General features: G+C 40.4%; 1 protein-coding gene across 1 annotated transcript in view; it reads left to right on the forward strand.

Moving 5' to 3' along the window:
* Positions 1-11,788, forward strand: part of LOC145401937 (uncharacterized) — a 20,872-nt gene extending 9,084 nt beyond the window's left edge. Inside the window, exon 3 of the mRNA XM_080274044.1 lies at positions 10,934-11,788. Within this exon, the coding sequence (XP_080130170.1) occupies positions 10,934-11,788 (855 nt within the window). The remainder of the gene's footprint in view (positions 1-10,933) is intronic.
* Positions 11,789-13,034: the final 1,246 nt, after the last annotated feature.

The raw sequence follows: 13,034 nt of genomic DNA on the forward strand, positions 1-13,034 counted from the left end.
GAAGTACATAAAAACAAAGCAAAGAGAGAAGATTACTGCTGTAGACCAGTTGGCACATGTTAGGCAGCTCCTACAAGAGTGACTAAACTACTAGAATACTACAAGAATAATAAAGAAGAAGGTTCTGCCCCGCCCACCAAACCCACCGGCAGAAACCGGCAGGAAAATGTGAGAAGGAACATCAAGCAATATAGAAAAATTGGCGTGGACATTTTATGGGAATGTGTGAAAGAAGAAGAGAGACTATCATAGTGTAACCTAAAAAGGAAAAAGCATGAATCAGAATTGGTTATTAGGAGACTTTTTATTTCCAACCTTTTCTTGTCATAGGGTTATCTAGTCTACTCTTGATACTATCAATGGAATGGGCAGCAACTGCATTACTAAGTAGTTTATTCCATTCGTCCACTACTTACTTTCCAAACCAATTTCTGCATATCTCATTACTAAAATGGACTTTATCTAGTCTGAAACCATTACTTCTAGTTCTATCCTTTACGCTCAGTTTAAGTACCTTACTAATATCTCCTTATTAATTCCCTTCATCCATCCAACCACCTCAGTTAAGTCTTCCCTTACTCTACTCCTTTCTAGTGAGTGCAATTTTTTTTTTTTTCAGTCTTTCTACACATGAAAGGTTCCAAACATCATGTATCTTATTTGATATTGTCCTATTACTTTCTAACGAATTTATGTCCTTTCCATAGTACGGACGCTAAATCTCACGGCATCGTCTAAATGTGGCCTCGCTAATGCTAGATTAGGTTGCTACATTACTTTAGATGTCCTGTTTTTCATGCCTCGCGAAATAAGTCTTAGGATCCTATTTCCTTTATTTATCACACGCATACACTGTCGCCTTGGTTTGAGGTCTTTACTAATCATGACTTCTAGATTTCTTTAGTATTCATAATTATTTATTTCTCTACTATCTAAGTTGTATCTAATATCTACGATGGTCTTGCCCACGTTAAGTACTTATAATTCTCCAGATTAAATTCGATTTGCCAATTATTAGACCATTTGGACAATGTACCGAAGTCTTTTTGAAGATTAACACAGTCGTCAGTTAGGTTAATAATACGTCATATATATGTGTCATTGGGAAATTTGCTAAAGCTGCTAGTGATTCTAAAGTCTAGGTCATTTACATTTATAATAAATAATAAGGGACCGAGTACTGATCCCTGTGATACACCGCTAGTTACTAATATCCTCTCTGACTTAGTACCATTTGGTATCGGTCTCTGATTTCGTCCCTCCAGTCAGTATATTACCCATTTTTATATATCACCGTCTATGCCGTGCGCTCGAATCTTCCTACTTAAAATTTCGTGCGGGTCCCTGGCAAAAGCCTTACTAGAGTCTAGACAAATATTTTGAGCTTCATCGCTACCTACCGCCTCATACACCAAAAAAAAATGATAACTTCGTGAGGCATGATCATCCTTGCTTGAATCCGTGTTGACTTTCATTAATGAGATTAAATCTTTCTAAGTTTTCTCTAATTTTATGTTTTAAAATTGACTCTAGCATTTACTTACTATTGATGATAAATTTATTGGACGATAAATCGACGCAACTGATTTATCACCCTTTTTCAAAAATGGGTACTACGTTCTCCGTCTTCCACTCCTCTGGAACTTCTGATATTAAAGAATCATCAAATAGCGTTGTAACTGGCTGACATAATTACTCCTTGGTTTCTTTATAAATGTTTATTTATATATCGTCCTAAACTGGCTATTTTTGAATCTTGAACTTACTAATTTCTTTCAGTACTTCATCCGTACTAATGGTTATATTATTATTAATATTGTTCGTATTACCATCGTGAAAAACTGTTGCTTGAGGAATTAAGTCTGGATTTTCGTTGGTAATTACTGATAAGAAATTTTAATTTAGGATAGAGAGCATCTCTTTATCGTCGCTGGTAATGTTTCCTGGTTCTATTCTAAAAGGTCATATCCTATCTTTATTTTTCGTTGGGCACAAATGATAAAAAGCCTTGGGGTTTTCATTCGATTTTCGAGCAACCTCAGTTTTCGGAACCTCTCTTTGTTTTCCTTGTCTCCCCCTTTCAATCCTTGTTGAAAATCACCTACCGTTACGTAACTGTTCCTCTCCTCTACATATTTTTCTATATATTCCTCTTCTTTGGTCTATAAGAAATTTTAATCTGTTGTCAAACCATCTCGGCTCTGAATTGTTCTTTCCAAACGCTTTTGAAGGGATGCATCTATCCTGGCTTCTGTGGGTTATATTTACTAAATTATCATATTTCTCACTGACCGAACGGTCACGTGGTACTGCCCTGAAATAGTCTCCGTGAACTGAGCTACATTCCCACCTGTATCTTTTCCTCACCCATGACTTGAGCTTCTTCAGTGACCGCAGTGACCTGAATCACGTCCCCCCCCCCACCTTAATTCTGTCCCTCACCTATGACCTGAGCTTCCCCTGTGAATTGACTCTCCTAAAGAATCAAAATCTCATAGACGAAAATCAGAAACGGCTGAACTGATTTCAGCAGAATAGACATCCCAAATAAATTTCAATGTAATTTCTTCATGGTCTCTATTACCGAGTGGTCCGCCACCTTCTGTAGCGCTTACGATGTTTTTTCTATTAGATAAAACCAAATCTAATATATTATTTCCTCTAGTAGGCTCCACGATCGTCTCCACACAGTAGTAGCTGTGGCAGTAGTAGCAGTAGTAGTAGCAGTAGCAGTAGTAGTAGCAGTAGTAGTAGTAGTAGTAGTAGCAGTAGCAGTAGTAGTAGCAGAGTAGTATTAGTAGTAGCAGTAGCAGTAGTAGTAGTAGTAGTAGTAGCAGTAGTAGTAGTAGTAGTAGTGGTAGCAGAATTCTACTGCTACTGTTATTGTTACTACTACTATTACTATTGCTGATACTAGTACTACCACTGTTACTACTAGTACTAATACTGCTACTACTGCTGCTGCTACTACTACTACTACTACTATTACTTCTAGTACTACTACTACTACTGCTATTACTTCTAGTACTACTACTACTACTACTACTACTACTACTAATAATAATAATAATAATAATAATAATAATAAATGATACTCATCTCTTCAGAATTCTGGTTCCATCGGAGAGGCCTAATCATCTCCACACACTTTATATTTTTTCTTTAAAAAAGAAATGTTCGGGCGAGCAAAGCGAGCGAGAATACTATCGCCGGTGTAAGAGGATTCATTAAAGTTACAGCAGAACTGCACACATTGTTGGAAAGCCTTCGGTAAAGAATTAGCTGTTACTTAAGTCATTGTTTTCAAAATTTTCCACCATATTCCTGTAAAAGCCCTCGCCACCAGAGGAGTATATAAAATTGAATACAAGCCAAACTTAGCACAGAAGTGGGTTATCTCGGAATTCATTAAAGCAACAGCGGACTCAGGCACATCGTTGGAACACTGATCTAAATAGTCTTCTCAAAACTAGTTATAATATTACAAAAAAATGCAACGTAACTTTGCACTACAGCTGGGTTATGTCCAAAGTTACTAACACTACGACGAATCCACGCACATTGCTGGAAAGCCTTTGTTAGAGTAATAGGTGTACTTTGTTGGCATTTTTTAAATTTGCCGATTTCTTACTTAAATAAAAAATGGAATTTAAAAAGCACATTCCGAAACTACGTTATTTCAGAAATGATTTTTGCCGCAATGGATCTACACATATTGTTGAAAAGCATAAAGAAAGTAATAGGTGATACGTACGGTAAAATTGGGTTATCTTGAAAATTATGAAGGATACAGCATACTTGTAAGTTAAGATAAAGTTTGCAAGCTTGCCCGCTCAAACATGTTCCACACTTCGCCGCCTGTAACCTAATAATGGTAATACTTAATTGTCTAGTTGTCTACAAAGGCAGTTTTTTCGACCTTGGGTGAGTAGAGATTTTTATAATTTTACATATTATTTTTGGTAAAGAAATAGCATATAGGAGGACTACGCTTCTACGTCCATATTATTATTATTATTTTTTTTTTATGGCTAGCACCATAGTATAGTGCTCATCTTTTGTTACAGCCCAGTGGCGGAATTTAGAGGTGGTCAAAGAGCACAGCAACGTCCGGTCCGAAGTCTGGACTTCTTCTCATTCCTATGCACAAAGTATGTGCGAATTTTAGGCATATCAAATTAGCCATTTATTAGATAACGTTTCATCACTAACCTGAACTTGCCTCAAGACTCTTGACCTTCAGCTTTGATCGACGTGCACCAAAACTGAACCACATCTTCTCAGCCGCACACACGATGTCTGAGTCAGTTTTGATCTACATCACGCCTGCCGTTCATGGGATGTGCTGTAGGCTCACACAATTTTTAATTTGGTCCATAGCCTATGGCCTTGACCTTCAATCAATCTGCGTCAAAACTGATTTTTTTTTACCCCAGACACACACATAATTTATGTGTTAATTTTTGCTTGAATCAGAGTAGTCATTAATTAGATATTTTGTTAGCATACGTACATATATACATACATACATTCATACTCGTATATAAACACATTATAGAAACGAATTCGATAATAGCTACGTCTGCAGAATCGCTATTTAGACTACCACGATTCTGTAACCTTCCCATTGCACTTACTTATGACTAGTACCATATTCTAACTTTGATAACGTGTAACGGTTCAGCATTCAAACTCGAGAGATTGAAGCTTTATGCCAAGTTAAAATGGATAGAACATAATACCATACTCTGATGTTAATATCTTGTCACAGCTCAGCATTCAAGACATGTGACAATAATTTTAGGCCGAGTTAAAGTGTGCAGAGTAAAGTCCCATATTCTAGTGATAACCTCTTGATTTATAACAAGTTAAACCGAACAGCGCATAGTCAGTCGGTGAAGTTTTGGTGGATGCTGGTGGGTGGCCTGAAACCCAAACACAACACCTGCAGTCGTCCGCACAGATGATGCAGGTCGTGTCGTTGGTATGGAAAGCACCCAGGTATTCCCACAGGCTATGAAAAGCATCTGCCACTTTCTCAGAAGCTATGAAACACAGCCGACGCTTTATAAATCCAGGTCCCTATTTTAGCTCTGGGCTCAAATAGACGTACAGAAGAGTTTGTCCCAAGTCCTTAACGTGAGAACGAAAGGACCATGACGGTATACTCGCATGTGGGACTGAATAGAGTAAGGTCACAGTAATATTCCTTTACTGTTTGCTTACATCCGTTAGGCTAGCAATGAGGGACGTAACTATGATAGGCGTAATGCCACCACTTTTCTGCAGACGAAGTGAAAAAAACACAGACCTTTTTTAATTTGAGGAAATAAACGACATGGCAGTTATCATGGATAACAGAGTAAGTCAAAGTTAAAAGATTCACGCATATATTAGGTCTGTTGGGTTGGGTCTAGAATGATCATTTACTGATGGAGGTTTGTGGGCATAGCATTCAATTCGCCGATCTTCAGCACATTAAGGGATGTACTACTCAAACCCAGCCAAGCAGACCTGACGTAACCGCGAAGCACTTTTACTATGATTTAACTCTATTGAAACCGATACTCACTACCAGGTCAGCTACTTTCTCACGTAATGGAGGTTTCACGTATAGATGTGGTGGTGGTATTCTTCCTCAAAATAATATCTACCATCTCGATGTAGTATGTGAGGACTGGGTATTGCGCTGTTAGTAAAGGTGCTTCTATAATCCGTCGGTGAGGCATACGAAAGAGCATTGAGCATTGTGGTATTCATCTCAAACCCACAGACAGATGACGGCGGTATCCTTCCCTTCTACTATCATCCATCTCAGTTGTAGTGCGTAGAGGATTTGGTATTATAATATTAGTGAGGATGTTGTTATAGCTTTTTTTTTTTTGTTTTTTTTTGGGGGGGGATGGAGGGTGACCATATGTAAAAGCAGAGAATATGTTAATATCGATTTAAATCCACAAGCACTTGGGGCTGCAAATCTTCCACATGTCCGGTAAAATGAATGAACAATTGTCGTATGTGGGGATAAAGAAAATCCTATACATTTCTCGAACACAGACGTGACAATTTCAATATACTTTACACGTTTGGTGCACACTCTTCTACAACCGTGTAATTTTACCATTTAGCCTCCATAACTTACCTGGATATGTTTGAGCTGTATGGTGTACCTCAACTGAACAGATATGCCTCCCCGTGTGTTCTTTCAGCAAGGTGGAGCACCGCCTCACCGGAGATTAGATGTGCTCAGATTCCTCAAGGAAAAGTTTTCTTCTTGTTGCGTCGGCCGAAGTGGTTCTATTCCATGGCCTCCTCGTTCCCCGGGTGTCACGAATGTGGATTACTTTTCGTGAGGATGCGCAAAATACAGAAAGTAGGCAAAGAAGCTTTGTAACATGCTGCACTAGAATTCAGACATAGTTCTGAAGACGATTTAACTACCATCCGTCTACAAATACTTCATAATACTTGGAATGAAGTCCAATAACTCCTCGATGTTTTATATGTTACCAAAGGAGCTCACGAGGAAGTTTACTGACTTATGGCCACGTGTGGTAAACATAAGACAGGATTTTCTTGTCGTTGTTGTTGTTGTTACATTAATTGCAACATATCGTTCCACGATAGTTACTGTAGTAGAGGTTAGTATGCTTCATAATCAGGTGCATATAATTTGTGCACATTATATCTATCTATCTATCTATCTATATAATTATATCACACACACAGACAGACACACACACACACACACACACACACGCAGAGACGCCGCGCTCCCTGCTTCCCCCGGGGGGCGCCGCCCCCAGTCCCCGGCCCCCCCCCCCGGGGAGGGCGCCACTCATCCCCCCCTCCCCTCGCTGGTAACCTAGCCAACATCATATTCTGGCGGGCGATTAGCATTCGGCTCCCGAATGCTTTTCTTTCATCTTTTTCTGTTATTGGTACTGTATTTTGGATTTCGATTTTTATTAGTCTAGCCTTATTGGGCCATATACACTTTATACAAATTCTTGGTTGATATAAATTTTTTCTGAAAGTAATTCAACAGCATCAACGCCAGTACTGTACATTTACTGATTTTTTTTTTCTTTTTAACTCTGAGAGAGAGAGAGAGAGAGAGAGCTGGCGCGGGGGGATGCAGAAATTTTCCTTTTACTTACGTGACTGTGTGCATGCCTGCCTGTACAATGGGATACGCCCCCTTTGCGGTTAGAGAGCCAGACAGTGGATGGTGTATATAAACGAGGGAGATGAGGCACAGGCATCAGTGTGCACCAGACCGCAACCATGAACACAAGGCCGCTGCTTGCCCTCTGTGTGGCGGTAAGTCTGTATGCATGTGTGTGTGTGTGTGTGTGTGTGTGTGTGTGTGTGTGTGTGTGTGTGTGTGTGTGTAAGAAAATGGGGTTACTAGGTGTACGTGTGAAAGGGCGAACTGATCGATGCGTAAGGAAGTGTGACGAACTGGGTATGAGTTCGTAAGGGTGTGGGTAGGTGTGGGGTGGTGTAGAATGGTGTGGTGCAGGTGTGCGAGGGTGTAGGTTGGTGTGGTGTAGGTGTGGCAGTGTGTTGGCTTGTGTGGTGCAGGTGTGAGAGGGTGCAGGATGGTGTGGTGCAAGTGTGGGAGGGTGTTGCCTGGTGTGGTATACTGTAGGTGTGGGAGGGTGTAGGTTGGTGTGGTGTAGGTGTGGGAGGGTTGGTGATATGTGGTATTGTGAAGGTGTGGGAGGGTATAGGAAGATGTTGTGTGCTTTTATCAGCCTCTTCATTACGGTCTGTCTTGCATATTCATTCTTGCTTTAGTTACACGTTTATTTTCAACTCAGGGAAAGAAGATCTGTACTTGATTTGGTCTGATACAACCAGAGAACTATAGACTCATGTCGTTGACGTTAAGTGGGCCCTACGATAACCCTTTCTTCACAGATCTCAATTAAGCTGAATAAAATCGTTGTACGGTCTGTAGAATGAAGTGGCAAAAGTCCTCATCGCAATGACGTCTTTTGTTAAGCTTTTTCTTACACCTGACGATTTGTTCAGCTTAGGAGAAACTTTTTACACTGAAAGGGTTACACGCAACCTTTATTAACTTTACGTCTCAGGTACTCTGTTAAATGTTTGGAGTTTTGATAGTTATATCTAACTCCTTCATTTCGAAAAAAAAAATCTGAACCGATTAAAATCGTCTTCTGGCAGGAAAAATTTGAGGTCTCTTTATTAAGGCAATTAACACTGAGGCTTCTATACTCACTTCCAACAGAATGAAATCGTCTGGAGTTAGCTAGGGTATGTTGCTAGAGTTGTCCCAACCATCAATGGTTTAATGGTGATGGTATTAACGCCTTCATGCTCCTTTGGCTTTAATCGTCGTAGCTACATAAAATTGTTTGGCGGTCGTTTGAGTGAAGTGTAACTAGAGGAAACGTGACCACCAGAGGGTTAATCACCTCACTACGATTACGTGTTTTTCACTTCATTCTTGCAACTTTCAGACGACTTTATTCAACTTGGGAAAGACTTTGAGAATTGGACGGCTTAGATACAGCCTTCGTTAACCTGTTCAGTACGAGAGATGTCTCCTAAGCTGAATGGAACCATTTGGAAGCAGGAAGAGTGAAACTGAAAATTGCTTCATCATAATGTGGAATTTTAGACGCATTACTGAAAACAACTTGCCAGAGGAGAGATGCTACGAAGCTTCATGAATTTAAGTGTCATGAGGAGATTCGTAACACCTCTTGCTCGGCGATTTATTTTACATCTTGCACCTTAGCAATCCCCAGCATGATAATTACATCGTTTGAATATATGCTGTACTTGGTGTGCATCGGTGTTATGCAAGAGGATATTGAGGTGCAACATGAAGAGTAAGTCGTTGATGAAGAGGTGTTACGAACTCTCCATTACCACTTGGACTATGACCCTTTGCAACCAATCCCATTTTATTCCCTTCGAGGTGTAGGGGCCCAAGGCTAGGCTACTGTGCGTCTGAGGGTAGATAACCAGCCTTGTACCTATGGTGGCACTGCACGACTGAAACAGCCTCCGATCACCTCCTGGGGCTAGACCCGATGCAATGGTGTCACTCCGACTGGGGCGTTATAACCACTAGACCACCAGGCACACGTCCGAATCTCCAAGAGGCGGCTGGAGGATTTTTGGTCATGCAGTGCCACGAGGGAAATAGGCTGGTCATGTGCCCTTAACCCCTTCAACCCGTGGACGCTATTTTATGTTTTCTTGCTCCTACCATACGTTTTCATTCAGCTTAACGGAGGGGTTTCGCAGTGGAGGGGTTGATGATGGTTATAAATAACCCCTCCAGTTGCAATAACCCCCAAAATCTGAATAAATCGCAACCAAATAGCGAGAATTCAATATGAAAATCGTCCGCTTGGTGAAAGGGGTAAATCTCCCCTTACTGGCTCCCTTTAGCCTCAGTCTCTTCGCCGCACTGTTGCATCTGTATCTCATTTATATCGCTACTTTAATGGTCACTGCTTCTCAGAACTATCTGCTTGTGTCCCTCCATCACAACGGCGGGCGTGTAGCACCAGTCTGTCAAACTCTCATTCCTTTTCTGTCCAGCTCTCTAATGCAAGAGTTATCCGTTACTCCCAGTCCTTCAAATATACAACAGGTCAACTCTGAATCTTTCTCCCTCTGACTGTATTTACTACTGCCCACGATCTTCAGTCTTTTAAACGCAGTGTGTCCTGGCATCTCGAAATGAATGGATCTTGAATTTAGCTTTCTGTTATCTTGTTTTTAGTTTTTTCTTGGAGGGAACAATCGTGCGGGCTCCTGGCCTTTGGTACCTTCTTTCTTAAATAAAAAGATCTGCGAAACTGATCGTAAATGTGTTTGTGAAGTGACTGGTAGCTTGTGAATTGATCGTAAGTTTGTGAATCGATCGTAAGACTGTGAATTGATCGTAAGTTTGTGAGTTGATCGTAAGTTAGTGAATTGATAGTAAGTTTGTGAACTGATAGTAAGTTTATGAATTGATTGTATGTTTGTGAATTGATTGGAAATATGTGAATTGATCATTAGTTTGTGAACTGATCATAAGTTTGCGAATCAGTTATAACTCTGTGAATTGATCATAAGTTTGTAAATTGATTGTAAGTTTGTGATATTATTGTATGTTTGTGAAATGATCTGATGTTTGTGATCTGATCGTATGCCTGTTTATAAACTGATAGTAAGTTTGTGAATTGATCGTGTAATTTGCCTGTAAGTTTAGGAAATATTAAGTTTGTGAACTTTTGGCAAGTTTGTGCAACCGCTTCATTAGCTGGACGTCGTATTAGGTTCATTTTTGCGGATGACTGATGATTTTATTTATCTTGGAGGAGATCGCCCGTGAAGAAGCGGTTAGAAAGTCACTGTTGAATCTTTCTTAGCGATGACGACATTTTTGTCACCAGTTCTTTGTAAAACTAGATGATTCTATTCTTTGTGAGAACAGGCCCAATGCATCCCTCTTCAGAGCGATGATATTTAATCTTTATTGTGGTTACCGCAGGACGATTTAATTCACCTTACTAGTAAAAATCTCTTGTACTGAAGAAGTTAGAAATAATAGCTATTAACCCTTTCAGTGATATGGCGTCTTGTATATTGTTTTTACCACCACAAAAAAGGTTCAAATCAGTCCAGAAGAGACCGTCGCAGTGAAGGAGCTATAGTCACCAACAACTGGCTCTGCGTACGACTTCCTGGACAGATTTCAGTGGCTGGGCAAATGTCATTCATTCTTTCAGGGACGGAAGTTATTTGCTTATCAAAAACACTTTTTTTGTTTTTAATTCATGGCTGGTTAAAAAAAAATAATCTCTTCTGCTAGAGAGAATCACTGGCTGCTCAAAACTACTTAATCTTTTTCCTGAAATGATAGTTCAGCCAAATTAAATCATGTTTCTCACGCCAGGTGATGTTGCCCACCGCTGTGCTTTCCCTGGTATGTGACCCTGACTGCGTTAATGGGCCCCCAGCTCCCAGCTCATACCCTGCATTCGTGTCACAAATCTGCAACTGTTCCGAGTTCTACCTGTGCACTGACGAAAATACCGCCACTGATGTTTTGCCTTGTCCACCCGATGCACCAACTTTTGACCAGACTGAAGGGAAATGCATGGAGGGTGGTACGTGTACGACGGTGTTTCCCCCTCACACCTGTCTAACCAGCTGCACTGAAACTGGCACCACTGTGATCCCGGGTGTACAGATGACCGCAGACAGCAGCAACTGTAGCCTGTACTACATCTGCGGCCTGGGCGGGGTGCCAATGGGACCATATCCCTGTCCATCTAATAAACCCTACTTCTCCGGCACTGGATGTGCTGAGGATGAGAGCCAGTGCTGTGCGGGTGGCTCCCTCTGTGATGCGATATGCTACGAGGCACCGTCGGTAATCCCTGACCCATACGACTGCACCAAGTACTACGTCTGCGTCGTTGTTGGACCTGCTGACAAGCTATACCTTCAAGACTGTCCTGCTGGTGAGAACTTCAACCCAACTACCTCAGAATGCGAAGCTGGTGCCCCGTGTCTGACAACATGCACCGGCACCGGGGGAACCACACCTGAAGGGGGTGGTAGCGGGGATTGCCTGACCTCGTGGACCTGCACCGAGGCTGGGTATTTCCCCAAGTGCCCCAACAGCTGTGAGAAGGAATACTTCCACTGCCTGACGAACAATGGTATGGCTCAGGTTGAGGAGTGTCCCGGCAACCTCTGCTTCAGCACTGACCCCGAAATTCCTTACTGTATCTCGCCACCATGAATTTGTTGGGCCCTTCTGATCCTCCCACTGTCTTACACTGCCTATCCCTGCCTTATCCTGCCTACTCCTCTTCCTTAACCGGCCTCACCCTGCTTACTTTCCCTGCCGTACCTTGAGATCTGCTTTAAGTATCGTTTTGGTCTCCTTTGACATATATTGGAATAATAATAATAATAATAATAATAATAATAATAAGTAATAATAATAATAATAATAATAATTATTATTATTATTATTATTATTATTATTATTATTTTTATTGTTATTATTATTATTATTATTAATATTATTATCATTATTATTATTATTATCATTATTATTATATACTGTGATGCAGATAATAATATGGGTAACCATAACAACACAAACAGTGACGTTACAAAAAAAAAAAAAAAAAAATACCATTACTCTTGCCTTCCATGCTGCTTACATTTGAACCAGTCAGTAGTATTTTTAAAGTTTCAAATAAGAGGATATTATTTTTATTTTAGTCATGCCATTACCAGATGATTTTATTTAACTTAGGAAATGCCTCTTGTAATGAATGGGTTAATGAGAGCAGTAATCAACCTCTCCTCTCCCTCCTAAGTTCAGTACGGGATAAAAACAGCCTTTGAAATAACGTCTTAGAGATAAATGATTTAACTCTTGATTATCTCTCTGTATTGTCATGTTAGGTAATCAGGTATTTCTTAAAGCTCTGTACAGGCAGTGAGGGGAGAATGAAAGGCAGGTTATGATTATCTACTGTATATTCAGTTAAGGAGGAATAAATGTATTTAAAAAAAGTTGTGATTATCTACCAACAGTTAGGCAATAATAAATAATAAACATGTAGTTATGTATACCGAATTCAATTAGACAACAATGGATAACAAAAACATTGTAATTTTCTACAACAGTTGGGGAATAATAAATGAGACGAAGATAATGACATCCCTTGAACTCGTTTACTACCATGACGTACTCTCTCTCTCTCTCTCTCTCTCTCTCTCTCTCTCTCTCTCTCTCTCTCTCTCTCTTTCCTTGATGCCACCAAAAGATTTCAGTCAACTTGGGAAAGACTTCGAGTTACTGACAAAGCTCACCAGTACTTAGTAACGTAGTAGCTTCAGTAGAGCGATACGTTGTTACTCATATAAAAAGACTTGCACCTCACAAGGTGTGTGTGTGTGTGTGTGTGTGTGTGTGTGTGTGTGTGTGTGTGTGTGTGTGTGTGTGTGTGTGTGTGTGTGTGTGTGTGTGT

The sequence above is a fragment of the Coenobita brevimanus genome, chromosome 57 (assembly GCF_032717465.1).
Source record: "Coenobita brevimanus isolate Jiangsu-jjx chromosome 57, ASM3271746v2, whole genome shotgun sequence".
Classification (NCBI taxonomy): Eukaryota; Metazoa; Arthropoda; class Malacostraca; order Decapoda; family Coenobitidae; genus Coenobita; species Coenobita brevimanus.